This window comes from Elephantulus edwardii, unplaced genomic scaffold (assembly GCF_000299155.1).
Source record: "Elephantulus edwardii isolate Elephantulus edwardi_28Jun2011 unplaced genomic scaffold, EleEdw1.0 scaffold00019, whole genome shotgun sequence".
NCBI classification, from domain to species: domain Eukaryota; kingdom Metazoa; phylum Chordata; class Mammalia; order Macroscelidea; family Macroscelididae; genus Elephantulus; species Elephantulus edwardii.
In genome coordinates this window covers 7,458,097-7,477,413 of record NW_006399769.1, presented here as the reverse complement: position 1 = coordinate 7,477,413, position 19,317 = coordinate 7,458,097, and the positions used below count along the sequence as shown (strand labels likewise).

General features: G+C 41.7%; 1 protein-coding gene and 1 pseudogene across 1 annotated transcript in view; both read left to right on the top strand.

Annotated features, from left to right (window-relative positions):
* Positions 1-19,317, top strand: part of DYNC2LI1 (dynein, cytoplasmic 2, light intermediate chain 1) — a 69,125-nt gene that overhangs the window by 8,202 nt on the left and 41,606 nt on the right. Inside the window, exon 3 of the mRNA XM_006882378.1 lies at positions 15,684-15,718. Coding sequence (XP_006882440.1) covers positions 15,684-15,718 — 35 coding nt within the window. The remainder of the gene's footprint in view (positions 1-15,683; positions 15,719-19,317) is intronic.
* LOC102857071 lies at positions 279-2,086 on the top strand (annotated as a pseudogene).

Genomic DNA, 19,317 nt, shown 5'->3' with positions numbered 1-19,317 from the left:
CCGCTTGTCTTCCCCGCCGTCGCCTCGGCCTCGTGCCCCCCGCACCGACAGGTCACACCAACCAGAGCAGATGTGGCTCGCCCCCTCTGTGCCCCGTGATCCGCGGCCCGCCGGCGAGTGCAGCCGCTTTCCCGCTCTCCCAGCCGCTGGTCCACTCGGGCCGCCAGGACGCACAGCCTGACCGGGGGAGACGGGAGACGTTCGAGTGAGCCCCACCACTTGGTCCCCATGAGAGTGCACTTAGTCTTGAGGCTCAGGAAACTGCACGGAGGCCGCTTATGTTGGACTGCCCAACAGCCTATGACATCACCAGCGTCATGCACCCCTCCATGAAGCTGCCCTTCCGGCGCCTGGCCTGGGCCTGGGCCTTGGGCTGGCCAGCCTCTCAGAGGCACAGATGTTTGGGCCTTCTACATACGGCCTCATCCTTGCACCCTGACAGCAGCGCCCCCGTGTTCACCCGGGCATTGGCCTTCAGGAACAGGACAGCTGTCGTGGACCGGCATGGCCACCACACATACGAGGACCTGTACAGGCAGCACCTGTGCCTGTCCCAGAAGATCTGCAGGCTCTGGGCCTGCCCTGGCCGTGACCTTGGCCAGGAGTGGGTCTCCTTCCTGTGTCCCAATGATGCCTCCTACGTGGTGGCACAGTGGGCCTCCTGGATGAGCGGCGGTATCGCGGTCCCCCTACACAGCAAGCACCCCGCACCCCAGCTGGAGTATTTCATCCGGGACTCCTGCAGCTCCGTGGTCCTGGCCAGCCCTGAGCACCTGGAGCTCATAGGCCCTGTGGCCAGCAGACTGGGGGTCCCACTGCTGCCTCTCTCCCCTGACCTCTGTACTGGGACGGCAGAGGGCCCAAGAGGAGAAGAAGGGCCAGCACCTGACTGGGCAGAGTGGAACTGGAAGGAGCGGGGTGCCATGATCATCTACACGCGCGATACCACGGGCCTGCCCAAGGGAGTCCTCAGCACCCATCACAACCTCAGTGCCATGGTGACAGGCTTGGTGGATAAGTGGGTGTGGACACCAGAGGACGTCATTCTGCACATGCTCCCACTGCATCATGTCCATGGTGTGGTCAACAAACTGTTGTGCCCTCTCTGGGTGTGTGCCAGCTGCGTGATGCTGCCCGGTTCAGTGCCCAGCAGGTGTGGGAGAAGTTCTTGAGCTCTGAGAGTCCACGTATTAATGTCTTCATGGCAGTGCCCACCATCTACTCCAAGCTGGTGGACTACTATGACCAGCACTTCACACAGCCTCACGTCCAGGAGTATGTGCGGGCCATATGCCAGGAGAGAGTCAGGCTCATGGTCTCGGGCTCAACCACGCTGCCCATCCCAGTGCTGGAGAAGTGGAGGGACATCACGGGCCACATGCTGCTGGAGAGGTACAGCATGACGGAGATTGGCATGGCCCTGTCCAACCCCCTGACTGCGGCCCTCCTGCCAGGTTCTGTAGGAACCCTACTGCCTGGAGTGGAGGTGCGCATCATCTCAGAGAGCCCCGAAAGGGAGGCTGGCTCCTACACTGTGCACGCAGAAGGGAATGAGAAGGTGACCAAGGTGAGCTCCTGGTCCACGGCCCCTCTGTGTTTCGAGAGTACTGGGGCAAGCCAGAAGAGACAAAGGCTGCCTTCACTCCTGATGGCTGGTTTAAAACAGGTGACACAGTCGTATTCAAGGACGGCAGGTATTGGGTCCAAGGACGGATGTCAGTGGACATCAAGAGTGGCGGCTACAAACTTAGCACTCTGGAGATAGAGCGGCACCTGCTGGCCCACCCCAGCATCACAGATGTGGCTGTGATAGGCGTTCCCCACATGACGTGGGGTCAGCGGGTCACTGCTGTGGTGACCCTCCACGACGGACACTCCCTGTCCCAGCAGGAACTTCGGGAGTAGGCGAGGAGGATGCTGGCCCCGTATGCTTTTGCCCTCGGAGCTGCTCCTGGTGGAAGAGACCCCCAGGAACCCCATGGGGAAGGTCAACAAGAAGGAGCTGCTGTGTCAGTTCTACCCACAAGAGACCACCGGGCAGGGCAAGTGGATGCCTCCACCTCAACGAGCACATACCTCACGCTGAGAGCCTCTGGCACCAACTGCCCCAGCACTCCTCTGTTCCAAGTGCACCCTGGAAACTGAGCCCCCAGCACACCCATGTGGTGCCATGCAGCTCCCAGCCTTGAACTTGATGTTACCTGCCAGAAAGGAATGGTGAGCCCTGGTTCAGGAATGGGCCAGGCGGCGCCGGTGCCTGTGCCGGGCAGACACTGACCAGTCGTCTCCACTAGTGGAGGACGCTAACTAGGTAGAGACTAGATGTCCTGCAGGAACCAGACTCACCCAGGGCAGGGCTTTAGGCCCAGATGGACCCACAATGCCCGAGCAGCAATTCCCCAGAGATGAATAAAGAGCCTGGAGAAGGGGGGGGAAAAAAAAAAGAATGTCAGTTTAAAGTCTAAGGTGCCCAATCAAAGCTATGGTATATTTTTTAAAAAAGCGCTGTGATATTTCCAGTTGCTTTGTATGCATCTGAAAGTTGCACAGTGAATAAGGTCGACCAGAGAAGAACTGATGATGCCTTTGAATTGTGATGTCTTGAAAAATATTGAATATATTGTGGACTGCAGAAATATACCTCCAAAAATACCTTGGTGAAGTATAGTCAAGGTGCTCCCTTGAGGCAAGAATAAGGATGCATGATCTCACACACTTTGAAGACTCGTCTTATCAGGAAAAAGACATCATGCTAGTCAGTGACAGAGAGGCTGGCCCTGAAAGAGCTGGACTGGCACAGTGACTAGCGATATGCCTGAGCATGGCAGCGGTCATGAGGATGGTACAGGATGGGAGAAGGTTCAGATCTGTTGATCTTGGGGTCATTTGGAGTCTTAGTCGACCTGATGACACCTAACAGCAACAAATACCATTTACAGTGCTTTATTTACCTTTTTGAGAAATATTTTCAAGACTCCCTCATGTTATCAATTCAGTGACTGGGGTAATCAGGACGGGTGTGTCGGAGGCAGAGCAATTGGCACCGGATAGAGCAGGGTTTAGGGCTGTTGTACATAGGGTCGCTATGAGTCGCAGGCGACTCGACGGCACATAACAACAACATGTTAAATTCAGATGAGCTCAATGATGAGAGTCTCTGTCTATCCACATACCCTCGCCAGTATTTCCTGTTTGCTTTTGTCTTGAACATTGCTGTTTTTACTGGAGTTAGAGAATATTTTGTTACTGTTTCTATTTGCATCTAAAGTGCACTTGATTGGAGATATGGTCTTTTCAGTTACTTGCTATGTATCAGAAAGTTGGACAATGAGTAAAGATGATAAGAAAATCAATGCCTTTTTCTTTTTATTTTTGGAGAGGGGAGTGAACTGGAGGGGAGGGGTGGGCAGGGAGAAAAGTGTGGCAATGAATGAATGGAAATCCAAAAACTCTGTAAATGTTTATTAAAATTAATTAAAAAAGAAAATCGATGCCTTTGAGACATATTGGAGAAGAGTACTGAATATCCCATGGACTTACAAGGCAACAGACAAGTATGATTTGCAGCCAGGGTACTCCTTGGAGACAAGGATGGTGAAGCTTTGTCTCTCATACTCTGGGGGTATTGTTAGGAGGGGCTAGTCTTTAGAAAAGGACATCATATTTGGAAAGATGGAGGGTCAGTGAAGGTGAGGCAGACCCTCGGAAGTGGATAAGCACAGCAACTGTGTCAATGGGCTCAAGCATATCAGAGATGATGAGGATAAAGCAGGATAGGGCAAGGTTCATATCTTCCATCATACGAGTTATACTTGACTTGAAGGCACTAAACAACAGTAGCTTATGATTTTGTGCATTTCTTTGTATGTTTCTTGGTCATCTGCATGTCTTCTTTGGTGAAGTGTCTTATCTGTGTCCTTTGGCCATTTTGTAGTTGAGCTGCTTGTCTTTTTCTTGTTGACATACTCAAGTTTTCTATAAATTTCTATAAATTCTATAAATTTTTGATTAGTCCTTTATTAAATGTGCTGTTGCCAAAGATTTTTCCCAATCTGTAGGTTCCCATTTTACTCTTTTGGGAAAATCTTTTGACACATACAAAAATTGAGATTTTTTTAGCTAGATGATTGATAAGCTCAACCATCAAGCTTATTCTCTTCTGTTTGTACATTTTCAGTTATATTTGCTAGTCCATTTATGTGATTGTCAAGTCAAGTACAACTCCTAGCAACCCTGTGAACTACATACCTGAATCCTGTCCTATCCTGTACCGTCCTCACCATCTCTGATACGCTTGAGCCCATTGCAGCAGTCGCCGTATCAATGCAGCTTGTTGGGAGTCTTCCTTTCTTTCATTGACCCTCCACCTTTCCAAGTGTGATATGCCCTTCCAAGGAATATCCTCTCCTAGCAACGTGTCTAATGTATGCGAGATGAAGCTTCGTCATCCTTGTTTCCAAGGAGTACTCTGGCTGTACATTTTCTAAGACATATATTTGTTCTTTGGGCAGTCCATGGGATATCTAGTACTCTTCTCCAATATCACAACTCAAAGGAATCTATTCTTCTGTCATCCTTATTCATTGCCCAGTTCTGTCAGGCCTTCTAAATTTGCTCCAATTATTTTCTTTGATGATCTTTTCAGTTTTAGGTCTTACGACTATGTCTTTGACCCATTGTGAGTTCGGTTTTATAGGTGGTCTGAGGTATAGGTCTTCTTTCAGTTTTCTGCAAATAGACACCCAGTTGCCAGCATCATTTCTGGAAGAGTCTGTCTTTTCCACATTTAATGAGTTTCATCTCTGTCAAAGATCAATTTGGCATTTATTGTTATTATATACTGGCAAACTGGAACTTAGTCATAGCTGACCCTCCATTAGGTTTTCAGAGATAGTAAATGGCACAGGAGGAGATGGCCCACCTTTTCCTTATGGAGTGGCTGGTGGATTCAAACCGTATGCCTTCAGGCTGTCAGTGTAACTCCTTACCACTAGGCCACCAGCGCTCCCTAGAAGTGATCTTGTTGTTGTTAGATATCATCAAATCGAGTACGACTCATAGTAACCCTCTGAACACTGTCCTGTCCCATGCCATCCTCACAGTCAAGCACATTGCTGCAGTCACTGTGTCAGTGAAGCTGTTTGAGGGTCTTCCTCTCCGTTGCTACTCCTCCACCTTCCCAAGCCTGTCCCGCTCCAAGGGATAATGTCTCTAGCTACATGCCCAAAGTATGTGAGACAAAGCCTCATCATCTTTGCCTCAAGGAGCACTTTGGCTACACCTTCTCCAAGATATATCTGTCTGCTATTCTTTTGACAATCACTGGGATCTTTAGTATTCTCCAAAATCACGGTTCAGAGACATGTATTATTCTTCTGTCACCCTTAGTCACTGCATAGCTCTCAGATATATAGACTTGTCCATATTGTTGTGTACTGTAGTGTCAGAACCGACAAGCCCTTGAGTCTTTGGTGGGTTTTCAAAAGCACTTAATCACACAGGAGGGGATTGTCTATCCTTCTTTCACAGAGTGGCTGGTGGATTTGAACTGCATGCCTTGGGCATGCCACGCAGCTTCTTAACCACCAGAGCTCCCCTAGAATTGTCCATAGGTAGACGAATATATTTCTGGAATCTCAGTCTGTTTTATTGGTACACATGCCTGTTGCTGTATTGATACCAGGGTGTTTGGATTACAGTAGTTGAACAATAGGTTTTGATTGCAGTCCTTTAAAACTGACTTATTTTGTTCAACTAGAAAGCTGTAAAATTTATTGTAAATGTGCAATAAAGTGTAGCTTTAAAAAAAACTGACTTATTTAACTTCGCAATAAGTATTTAAGATTCATTTGTAACTTTTTGTGGCTTCATAGTTCATTTCTGTTTTATCACTGAATTAAAATTTCGGTCCATTTGCTGTACAGAGGTAACTTGTGGTTGCCGTGATGCTAAAGACTGTGACACTGATGTGTCACATGTATTGATTAATACATACCCATAGCAGACAGCGTTTGGTTGGTGGAGCTCCCTGATTAAAACAAGCTTGGAAGCAGGCATCCACTTCTGAAATAGCTTGCCCCTGGAAACTCAATGAATGTGGAGAAATGATGAATGGTCTTTCGTTCATAGGGTCACTATGAGTCGTCAGTGACTCGATGACACTTAACAACAACAACACTGATGATGATGTTTGGTTTGAACATTATCTTGGTTGCATCTGGTTTGGAGATTGAAGAAAGTTGTAAAAACATTTTGTGCAAGAGTTTTATGTAGACAAATCAGGTGGGTAGTTAACTGTGAGCATGACTGCTGGATCATATGCCCATGTTTAACTCTGTAGGAAACTTACAGACTGACTGCCTTTCAAAGTGGATTTCTTTATTCCTACCAGCAATGTAGGAGAGTTCCTGTTGTTGCATATTCTTACAATATAATATTGTGGAGTTTTGTATTTTTGGCTTTTTAATAGCTGTGTAATGGTATCTCATTATTTTCATTTTTACTACCTAATGACATATGCAGGAGCCCTGGGGGATGCCGTGTTTAAGCACCTAGAAGCTAACTGAAAGGTTATAAGTTCAAATACACCATCTATTCCTCAGGAGAAAAGTTTGAGCAGTCTCTTCTTGTGAAGATTACAGCCGAAACTCAGTCTCATAAGGACAAATACCATGTTAAGACTGTTGTTATGTGCCATCAAGTCGCCTGCGACTCATAATGACTCTATGTATAACAATCCTATACCCTGTTCTACCCTGTGCCAGTCTTACTGTCTCTAACACACCCTCTGACCCTAGTCACTGAATCAATGCATCTTATGAAGGGTCTTCCTCTCTTATGCCTCCACCCTCCTAAGCATGACATCCCTCTCCAAGGACTGATCCTGCCTGGCAACATGTCCAAAGGATGTTAGATAAAGCTTCAGAATCCTTGCCTCCAAGGAGCAGCCTGGTTTCACCTTCTCAAGGATGAACCTGCTTGTTCTCTTAGCAGTCCACGGTATATTCAGTATCCTCTAGCACCACAGCTCAAAGGCATCAGTTCTCCTTCTATCATCCCTAGTCATTGTCCAGCGTTCTGACACATAGTAAGTAATTTCCAAGACCATGGCCTGAATCAGGCACACCTTTGTCTCCATACTGACATTATTGTTCTTCAGTACTTTGGAGAGGTCTCTGACAGCAGACTTTCCCAATGCAATTTGTCTTTTAATTTCCTGGCTGCTGGTACCAAGAGTGTTGATTGTGGAGCCAAGTAAATGGAAGCTGTTAAGAATCTCAATCTCTTCACTGTCTATCATGACTATTATTATAAAAATAGGAAGATAGCTTGTAAGATGTATACAGAAGTCCAAAGGGAGAAGGAGTGGAGGTAAAGGGACTCATGGTAGGGAGGGGAGGCAATCACGAGGCCACAGAGTTTAGTAGGCAGAGGGATGGACTGAAGGAATTAGGAAAGATCCAGTAAGAACCTGAAAACATGAAGTAATGGTGGGAATAGATCAATGGTGATTAATTTCATAAAACAAAATGTATGGGAATGATGGTAGGAAAGAATGTGAGTGAAAGAATGTGTGAAATACAATGTATATAAATTTTGTATGCAAACCAATATGAATTTAAAAAGGTTTACAGCCTAGTAAACCCTAGGGGGCAGTTCTCCCCTGCCATATAAGATCACTGAGAATTTGAATGAACTCTCCAGCACGTGGTAACAACATATGAATCCCTTGAAAGCAAAATGGTTAAGACATTCAGCTATTAACAAAATGGTTAGAGGTTCAAGCCTATCCAGAGGTACCCCCCAAAAGAAGTTTCATCTGTTTCTGAAATATCACAGCCTAAAAAATCCTTTGGAGCCCAGAGGATACCCGAGAATTGGAATAAAATTAATAGCAACTAACAGCAGTACTGAAGATGTTGAGTATTTTCTTTTTTTCATAGCATACATTTTCATACCTTTTTATTTTTTTTAACTTCTTAATATTTTTAATTTAGGCTTATATTATTTCCCCCTGATTATTACAAGATATAACATCTTTATTCTTGGTGTTAATTTCTGTACCTACAATCAGGATTGAGATAAATTTCCCTAAAGTACAGAGAGTGAGATTAACTTTTTTTTAATGTATTTTTAAAATTTTAAATGAGTTCTCATGAAAGTTTATGATTTCTATTCATTCATTGTTGTACTTTTCTCTCTGCCCACCCCTCCCCCCAATTAACTTTTCTTTTTGAAAAGTAAAAGAAAAAATTCTTTCATTGTTATTCAGTCCCTCCCCACCACGTCCACTCCACTAGGCTACCTTCGTTCTGGACTCCTGTCATACCAATAATACCTAATCATGGTTTAGTATCTTTTTATATGCTTATTTGCGATCAATGCATCTTTGATAAAGTCTTAGATTTTTTTTTGCCATTTATCATAACTGAGTTGTTTCTGTTTTGCTGTGTGTGTGTGTGTGTGTGTGTGTGTGTGTGAGAAAGAGAAAGAAAAAACAGCAGATCATACAATTCAGATATTTCTGCATATATTTAAATGAGCTTGATTGCGTTCTTTATGTAATATCACCCTTCTGGCTATTTCTTTCCATAATGTTTCTTCACCATTGACTTTGACTCACTTGTTCATTAGAAACTCATCTATGTTTTGAAATTAAAGTTATCAATATGATCCTATAGAAATAATTCTTTAAGAGAAACATAATATTCAAGATAAACCTTCTTTACTAATCCATCTTTAGTTTGAAGATGACTTCAGGGTCAAAAGTTTGAGGTTCAAAAATTGGTTCAGGATAGCAGATCTAGGAAATCCAGCCCGGCTTCTTTTTAAAAAATATTTTAAATTCTCTTCCACATCCCCCCATTTCACCCTGTGCACACACCTTTTATATCAGATTCTTCTTTTGAGTCTTTGATCAAAATGTTCAGTACTGGTAATCAGATTCCACCCAGTTCTTCTGGTCATGGGGGCAACTAAACCTTCAGTTCAGCCCTTTTTCTGTCCCCTGGATTTCTGTCCTCTGTTCCTCCTGGCAAATAGAGGCCAATAATTAGTTCTGGGAGGGCTGCTCATTAAGCTGTAAAGTAGAATGGCAACTTTAAAAACAGTATTAATTTGAAGATACTTACTTAGAAGAACTGTAAGATAGTAAATAAAGATTTTAAAAATATTTTAACTTTAATTTTTGGTTGTATAATTTGAAAATACTAAAGTATTATACTAAATTGATTATACAAACCAAAATCTGTTTTTTAATCTATGTGGGTGCTGTGATGCTAAATAAACACTGTGACACTGAGGTGTTGAATACGATAACGGTTACCCATGGTGGACCTCCACATTTAAAACAAGCTTGGAAGCAGGAGTGGCATCCTCTTCTGAAATACCTTGCCTCCAGAAACTATGAACGTGGAGAAACAATGAAAGTTATACAAGTGTTCAGGGCTTTCATTCATAGGGTCGCTATGAGTCGTTTCTGACTCGACAGCACTTAACAACAATAATTCCAGTTTCTCCACAACCTTGCCAGCATTTGTTGCTTGCTGTTCTGTTAAATTTTGCTGTTCTTACTGGGTTGAAATTATATCTCATAGTTGTTTTAATTTGCATCTCTCTTAGAGCTAGGGATTTTGAACATTTCTTCATGTGTTTGTTGGCCATCTGACTGTCTTTGGTGTAATGTCTGTTCATATCCTGTGCCTATTTTTCAGTTGGATTGTTTACTATTATCTTTTTGTGGTGCTCAAGTATTTTATAAATTCTAGATATAAGTCCCTTATCTGACATGTCATTCCCAAATACTTTTTCCCAGTTGGTGGCTTCTCTTTTTACCCTATTGGAGAAGTTTTGGGATGTGCTAACAGTATTCTTGGTTTAATTAATTCACTTCACTTTTAGAACTCTTGTCTACAGTTATTTGCAATGATTGGATTTTGCCAGTGATATATATCCAAAGGTTATTGATTGTGAAATACAGGGGACAGAGAAAGAAAGCAGTGTTTCTGTTTAGACTACTTTTTGGTAGTCAGCCAGTCTCTTTCATCCCCCACTGTAAATTTTTGTTTTATATAAACAAGGATACTGAGCTGTTTTGGAAGTGGCCACACAGAGTGGAACAGATGTGTCATTTCTTTGGACAGCTCTCCTTGACCCACAGAGTTCCTGCTAAGGACGCAGAACTGCTGTGTGAGAAAACAAAGGGTGAGGCTTGTCAGGTGTACGATGCTGAAGTTCATGCCCACTTCTGTTTGGAATTTACAGTTGCTTTTCAGTTTTTTGTGTGTCATGCTGCTGCTTATGAGTATGTTGACATGACTGAGACTTTCAGGAACTTGCTGTGTGTGTGTGTGTGTGTTTTTTGTGTGTCATGCTGCTGCTTATGAGTATGTTGACATGACTGAGACTTTCAGGAACTTGCTCTCGAAAAGGGCTCCATCTCCCTTTCCAGGCAGTCAGCACTCAGGCATGCTGAGCAGCCCTGTCTCCTGCTGCTGGACAGTGGCCCAGAAGGCCCCATGCACAACTGAACACCCACTAGTGTGGGAAAATTATATGCAAGAGGGAGAGTTTATTTAGTGGAGGATTTATATGTCTATAAAAGAGCTTTTAGGAGTAAAGTAAAATCTTACATTTGCTGAAGAAAATAGGGCACAGGTTTATATACACTGTAATCTCAGCTATATAAAATGGAAAGATACAACTAGAAGGAAATATATATAGTAAGAGTTTCACCTGGTGTATGGTTATTTTAGTTTTCATTTTCTGTATGTGAAAAAAATGTCACATTTCCCTAAATTTGACTTTTAAAATGAAATTTTCATAGAACTTAAATGATTTTAAGGTTTTTTTTTAAAAAAAAGAATAATAATAATAGGGAGCTGTGGTGGCCTAGTGGCAAGCAGCCGCACTGCAATCCCAAAGGCACGCTGTTTGAGGCCTGATGTACACAACAACAGCATACTAAATAATATGCCATTCCATTAGTTTACTGTTATGAGGAGAGGTTTTAAATATTGGGGAAGGCACCTTGAAGGAACATATTCTAAAGGTGCTGCAACACTTGCTTTGAGTCTCAGGTGGTTCAATAGCACATAACAGCAACAACATGAATTATATAGCCTTTCACTTCCCTAATAAACTTCATAATTGTGAGTATAGTTCTGTGTGGTCTGTGAGCTAAAGCAGTGGATTTTGGACCCAGTGGAGCAGTAAGGTTGGTGTTAGGTTGAGTAGAAAGAGGTGTGGGAGTGTGGGTGACATGTCTGACCTCATGGGAATTGGTTTTGTGTTGTGGATGTTTTTGGTGGGACAGTTTGTCATTGTGGAGTTGGTAAAGGTTAGATATGTCTGTGCTCACATGGCTCTTGCTCTGTTTATAAGAGGTACTCTGTATTTTGCTTGTATTGGTCTTTTATACCCCTGATTAGATAGGTGCATTCCTAAATATTTCATTTGGGTAGAGATGATAAATGTTATTATTTCCATTACTCTCTTTTCAAAGTTCTTTTGATACTACAGAGAAGCACACCTGATTTCTGTGTGTTGGTCTTGCTCTGGCACTCTCCTGAACTGAGTCAGCCATGCTTCATTATGACTCTGAACAGGGGTTATGAGCCTTGGCCTGTCCTGCACCATCCTCGTGATCTCTGTCCTGCTCAAGCCCGTGTAGTGGTCACTCGATGGTATCCAACAACATTGGATTCTATAGACCAGAAATTTTATAATTTCTGCATCTCTCTTCATAAGGAATACTACTGGTCTTTGATTTTCTTTTTTAGTAGTGTATTTGTGCAGCTTTGAAGAGAGCTCTGGTGGTCTAGTAAATAGGGACTCTCACTACTATCCCAAGGGCCACCTCTCTAGTTGTTCTCATCTGCTAGTAATCCTGCAGGAGGAAGATGGGTGCTTTCCTCTGCGTTGTAGCCTCTAAAACCCAATGAAGGATCAGCTGTTAGTCAGTTCCCACTCATGTATTTATTTGATCTTCCTGCCAATTAGGCACAGAATTTAAAGGAGTAAATATCCAGTCCTACTTTAGAAATATGCATGTAAAAAATATGCTATTACACAAAAATGGAAGAGAGACTATATTGTTGTTATTGTTCGGTGCCATTGAGTTGATGTAGCAACCCTGTGAACAACAGATTGGAACCTTGCCCAGTCCTGTGTCATTGTTAGGATCTTTTACATGCTCAAGCTCATTGTTGTAGTCACTGTTGTTGCAGACTGAGGGTAAAGTACTAATGAGACAGACAGCCAAGAATGAGAGAAGAGAGAGTAAAGACAGGGGTCCAGCAGTCCTGATGACTGAAGCACCCAAGCCATGCCTCTCTGTGTATTTATTAAGAATCATCAGGAAGGTAAACAAAGGATAATCACAAGGGAGTAGAAAACAAAAACAGAAGGTCATGGGAAGTCTTTTTGTAGATAAGGTGGCATTCCTCTCTATTGTTTACCTTATACTAATCTCAGGAGAGAGGGATTCAGTAAGAACAAACTAAGAACATGTTGACTTTTAAGGAATGCCTTAGTGCCTCAGGGTGAACTCCAACTTGTATTACACCTCACTTAAATCCTGTACAGTATTTGGTTTATTATTAATATTAAATTCGATATTCAGCTTCCCACACACTGTGTCAGGCCATCTGGTTGAAAATATTTCTCTCTTTTGTTGACTCTCTACTTTCCTCCCAATATGTCTTTTTCCAAGTATTGACCCCTCCTCTTAGGATGCTAAAGTATGTGAGACAAAGTTTCACCATCCTTGCCTCTAAAAAGCCCTCTATTTGACTTCCTCCAGGACAGACTCATTTGTTTTTTGCTAGTCCATGGTATATTCAATTCTTTCCCCCAACACAATTTAAAGGCATCAATTCTTTTTCTGTTATCCTTATTTATTGGTCAGCTTTTAGATGCATAGGAAACAATTGAAACAACTATGGCTTGGGATCAGGCACACCTTAGTCTTTAAACTGACATCCTTGCTTTTGGTAGACATTGTTAACAGCCTATTTAACCAATCCAACATATCTTTTGATTTCTTGGCTGCTGTTGCCATGAGTGTTAATTGTGGATTCAAGTGAAATTAAATCATTGATAACTTTAGTTTTTTTCTCTACCTCTCACCACCTGTTGCCCAGTAATAAGGATTTTTGTTTTCTTGATGTTAGGATATTGAAAGATATACTTTCTGGTCTTCAGTAAATTCTTCAAGTCTCAAAACTTGAGACTGTACTAAACAAATGTAATAGAATTTGCAAACAGTGACTGGTATTTTGATGCTGGAGATGTAAATGTTACATGATGCCAGTCTGCCCACTGTGGAGAAAGGTGGTCAAGTTTATCAGGGGTTGCATTTTGTTAGACAAATGTAAAGAGAGAAAACTTGAGAGTGGATGATATTTGTAAGAAATTATTTATAGTGATAAATTAAGCACTTTAACATGCACAGATAAGAAACAAAGGTAGTAGGAACTTATAAGGACAAAATATTGGGGGTTCATAGACTTTTGAGGTCTCCCATTAAGATCAAAGAGTTATTATTGTGGAGATTACTAAAGAAATGGTTGAAGAAGCTATTTTCAAATTGTAAACTAGTCATTATATGTCCGCACCAGCAAGTTGATTCTGACTCATAGTCAACTCTTTTCTGTCAGAAGAGCTGTACTCCTTAGAGTTTTCAGTAGCTGATTTTTTTTCAAAAATCTGCCCCTAGACTTTTCTTCCCAGACGTCTCTGGGAATACTCAGACTGCTAGTGGTTCAGTTAGCTGTGGAGTGTGTTAACAGTTTGTATCACCTGTATTGTTCCAGTCACTAGACAGATTGTCAAGCAGCCCTTGTAGCATATGTAACATACCGGACTGATCAGGTGAGGTCTGGTGGCCTAGTGGGTGAGGAGCATCTGCGTTGATTCGAATCTGCCAGCTGCTCTGAGGGAGACAGATGGACAGTCTCCTTCCATGCGATTAATAGCCTCTAAAAACCTGCTGAGAGTCAGCTGTGTGCTCTAGCTTGATAGCATCTAGCAACCACAGCCAAAAGATTGGCAGTTCCAATCTGCTAGCAGCTCCAGGGGAAGAATGATAGGCAGTTTCTTCCCAGAAAGAGTTACAGCTGACACAGCAGCCTTAGGTTTTGAGGTTTATATGGATTAACTAAATTATTTTATCCAGTCCTCTGAGTGAGACTGTTAGTTTCTAGTTTTTCACCTGTATTTAACATTTGCCAATAAACATCCTGCAATATACATTTTTGGTTCTATTGAGTTTATGTCTTTATTTGTCATTAGAAAATAATCATACATTGTGTGAATTTACCACAACTTCTCTATCCATTCATTTGTTGATGGATACTTGGGTTGTTTCCAGCTCTTTGCTGTTGTGAACAAAGCCGCGATAAACATGGGTGTGCATATATCTGCTTGGGTGGCAGTTATGGTCTCTTTCAGATATATGCCCAGTAGTGGAATTGCTGGGTCAAATGGTATTTCTATTTCCAACTTTTTGAGAAAGCGCCATACCGCCTTCTATAGTGGTCGCACCATTTTACACTCCCACCAACAGTGAATATGGATTCCAGTTTCTCCACAACTTTGCCAATATTTGTTTGCTGTTCTGTTAAATTTTGCTATTTTTAGTGGGATGAGATGATATCTCATAGTTGTTTTGATTTGCATCTCTCTTAGTGCTAGGGATTTTGAGCATTCATATGTTTGTTTGCCATCTAAATGTCTTCTTTGGTGAAGTGTCTGTTCATATCCTGTGCCCGTTTTTCAACTGGGTTGTTCACCTTTATCTTGTTGTGGTGCTTGAATATTCTATAAATTCTAGATACAAGTCCCTTATCAGACATGTAATTACCAAATATTTTTCCCAGAAAAAAGTGAAAATAATAATTCAGTTTGATCATATTCCAAATAACCCGGAGCAGTTTGTTTATTACCTCTCTTTTGATAAAAAGAAAAGTGTTTTCTAGTAAAATGATCCATTTTCCAAACTGTTTTCCGTGAAGCTCAACAGTTTCCTCAGATAGCTTCCCCCATTTCTCTTTTTTCTGTTTCTTCTAGGAGCTCATTTGTTTGAAATATTAAGCATTTCATTATTATTTTCTTAAAGACAGGATAATATTTGTATTATTGATTAATAATATTTGAGATCAATATTTTGGCTAGAGGCCAGAACCGAAATTTCTTGACTCCTAAAAAAAAGACATCTTCTAGAATTAAAAGAAACAAAGAAGTATACAAATTGCTCAGTTTAAGCAGTTTGCATCTTGTCCTTTACATTTATATTCTCTTTTTTTTCCTTTATTTCCACTTTAACAATTGAAATGGAAACATCTTAGAAGACACTCATCATCCGTTTAACTAGTAATTAGCATTGACGAATAGAGAGAAAATTTCAGACAGCTGCCAGGTTGACCACTAATGTGAGGTACGATTTGCTGGTGTTTGTCATCTGTAGGACTTAATAATTATACTAATAGCAGTGTAGTTACACTGTCATGGAAACTTGACAGTTAACTTTTTCCACTTACCAGACTGCAGTTCTGAAAGTTATAGTTTCTCATTTCCAGGTAATTTATCATTCATTCAAATGATTAAAAAGCTTTGGGGGCCACAATTATGAACAAACTTTTGCATATGAATGACATTAACATAGTATTCTTTTTAATTTCTAGGGGAAAACCACTATTATTCTACGGTCCCTTGACAGGTAAGCTTTAGGTTAACCTTTAGAGTCCCAAGTAAGATAGTTAATTCTTAGTGAATCCTTACTTAGTCTAGACTTTAAAAGAGCTTTTAAAGTTAAAACTAACAGTAAAAAAAAAAGCTCAAACCCATTGCTGTTGAATCAACACTGACTCCTAGCTCTCCTGCCAGTGGGTTTTAGAGGCTAGGAATCACATGCGAATAAGACTGACCATCTTTTTCCTTTGGTGAAAGAGCAACTTTTGCCAAAGAGGTGACTCAACTAACTCCTAACAGACTATGTTTCCTTAACTCCCAATAAACAACAAGAAACCAAAAATAATATATACAGGGTTTCTGTTTTTCGGCGGAAATGTTACCATATCTACCCAACTTAATAGTAGCAGTTATTTTCTTTTGTTGTTGTTATGTGCCATTGAGTCACCTGTGACTCATAGCTCTGTACTCTATCCTGAGCCAGTCTCATAGTCTGCGACATACCTGCTCCCTACTATTGAGTCTGTTTATTTATTTTTTCCCTAAATAACCCTAAAAATTGATGTCAGCTGAGACTCTGAATATTGCATTGGAGTGCCAAGAAGCCAAAGCTAAAGGAAGAAATCAAGAAATAAATTAAAGAGCTGAACAGAAAATTTCAAAGGGCAGCTCGGATGACAAAGCTAGATACTTTAATGAAATGTGAAAAGAATTGAAGGCAGAAAATCAAAAGGGCTGAACTCGCTCAGCATTTCTTAAGCTGAAGGAATTGAAAAACAAACTCAAGGCATGATACTTAAGGATACTTTGGGCAGAGTGATGAATGATCCAAGAAGCATTAAAAGAAGATGGAAGGAGTATACAGAGTCACTGTACCAGAAGGAATTGGCTGACACAGAAGAATTTCATGGAATAACTCCTGTGGTGATGAAGAAGGAAGTTCAAGTTGCTCTGAAAGAATTGGCAAAAACCAAGGCTCCAGGAGTTGACAGCATAACAATTGACATATTTCAACAAACAGACGCTGCCCTGGATGTGTTCACTAAGTTGTGTCAAGAAATCTGAAGGACAGCCAGCTGGTCAACTTACTGGAAGAGATTTATATTTGTTTACATTCCAAAGAAAGGTGACCTGACAGAGTACAGAAATTATGGAGCAATATCATTAATATCATATGCATGCAAGTAAGATTCTGCTGAAAATTATCCAAAAAACAACTGGAGCAACACATCAGCAGAGAACTGCCAGATGTGCAGGCTGTAGTTAGAAGAAGTCGTGGTACTAGAGATATTATAGTTAATGTTAGATGGATCTTGACAGAAAGCAGAGAATACCAGAGGAAGGTCTGTATGTTCATCATTGACTATGTAAAGGCCTTTGCCTATAAAGCAGAGAATACCAGGGGAAGGTCTGTATGTTCATCATTGACTATGTAAAGGCCTTTGCCTATGTGGATTGCAACAAGCTGTGGCTGACTCTGAGAAGACTGGGAGTCCCAGAACATTTTATTGTGCTTATGCAAAACCTATACTTGGACCAAGAGGCAGTTGTCAGAACAGAGCACGGACACATTGCATGGTTCAAAATTGAGAAGGGCGTCTGTCGGGGATGTATTCTGTCTCCATACCTTTTTAATCTATATGCAGAACAGATCATCTGGGATGGTGGGCTGTACAAGGAGGAATGTGGCATCAGGATTGGAGGAAGAGTCATCAACAACCTATGTTATGCAGATGACAAAACCAGCTTGCTGAAACTGAGGAGGACCTGAAGCGCTTGCTGCAGAATGTCAAGGACTGCAGCCTTCAATATGGATTGAAGCTCAACACCAAGAAAACCAAGATTCTCACCACCGGGCCAATTGGCAGCATCAGTATGGAGGGTGAAGAAATTGAGATAGTTAACAGTTTTAGTTTGCTTGGCTCCACAGTCACCTTCTTAGTACCAGCAGCCAGGAAATCAAGAGATGAGTTGCACTGGGAAAGTCAGCTGTTAGGGACCTCTCCAGAGTACTGAAGAGCAACGATGTCAGGCTGGAGACTAAGGTGCACCTGATCTGGGGCTATAGTCTTTACAATTGCATGCTATCCATAGGAGAGCTACACAGTGAGTAGGGGATGATAGAGAATTGATGCCTTTGAATTGTGGTGCTGGAGAAGAGTGTTGAATATCCCATGGACTGCTAGGAGAACAAACAGGTTTGTCCTGGAGACAGTGAGGCCGGGATGCTCCTTGGAGGCAAGGATTCTGAATCTTTGTCTGACATACTTTGGGCATGTTGCAAGGAGGGACTGGTCCTTGGAGAGGGACATCATGTTTGGGAGAGAGACGAAACAGTGCAGGAGAGGAAGGCCCTTGATGATGAGATGGATCGATCCAGTGATTGGGACAGTGGGAGTAGGTGTGTCGGAGACAATGAGGCCGGCACTGGATAGAGCAGCGTTTAGGACTCTTGTACATAGGGTTGGTATGTGTCACAAATGACTCAATGGACAAGACAACAACAAACCTTAAAAAAATAAATCTAGAGTCTAACTCGCGCAAGTCCAGGATGGAGGAGAACTTCCCTTGGATTTCCAAGGTTTTAAGTCTTTGTGGAAGCTGCCTGCCTCCCCTTTCTCCCTCAGAGCAGCTGGTAGATTCAAATGGTGAATATGTTGGTTAGCAGCCACATTTTAAAACCACTTGAGCATTACCTTTAAACTGTTAATGGGTTGTTTGTTTGTTTTTTAAGTTTGTCCCCAAGCTATAAATTGTATCATTTGTTTTATATGTATTAACTTCCTGTTAATGTCATAGAAGCATGCCCTCAGATGAAGATACAGGATTATAATTAGTAGATGTTAGAGGGATTTAGTCAGAAAAGTCTTCAACCAGTTTTTATTTTCCCCTTCATTCTAAATGCCTTATTTTCTTTGTCTTCTCTAAAAACATTGTTGCTGTTAGGAGCCGTTGAGTAGAGTATATAACCCATAGTGACCTGATAGCCTCAACCTGCCCTATTCTGCACCATCCTCATTCATTTCTGACACACTAGAGCCCTTTGTCACCAGTCCATCTTTTTGGGGGTGGTCTTTTCCTTTTCTGACCTTCCATCTTTCCCTTTCCAAGCATGATGTCCCTTTCCAAGGAATAATGTCACCTGCCTACATGTCCAAAGTATGAAATATGACACTTAGAGAGATGGAATTTCATCTTATGGCCATGGAAAGAGATGTATTATTAAAGGATATAAAAAATAGAATGCTTTATGTAATTCTCATTACTAACAAAACATCCTAGAGTGAAAGGTGCATTATTTTTCTGTTTCTTGGGCTCATAAGTCTCTGAAGACCCACTTCAAGATATATGTCCTATAAACAGGTCCCTAAATGGGAGGCAAATTTTTTATAAAGTACTTCACTGGACTGAAAATTCTTCATTTCAGTTCCTTGATAGTCTTCAGAAAAAGAGCAGTTCTCAGAATTGTCAATTAAAATTAAAATTAGTTCTTATAAATTTTGTCTTAAAAGTAGCATTTTGAACCAGACAAGAAAATTTTCATTCCTTTAGAATGTATAAACAAATAGATATATAGTGTATGTATGGGAAAGTTGTCTGTTAGGGACCTCTCCAGGGTACTGAGGA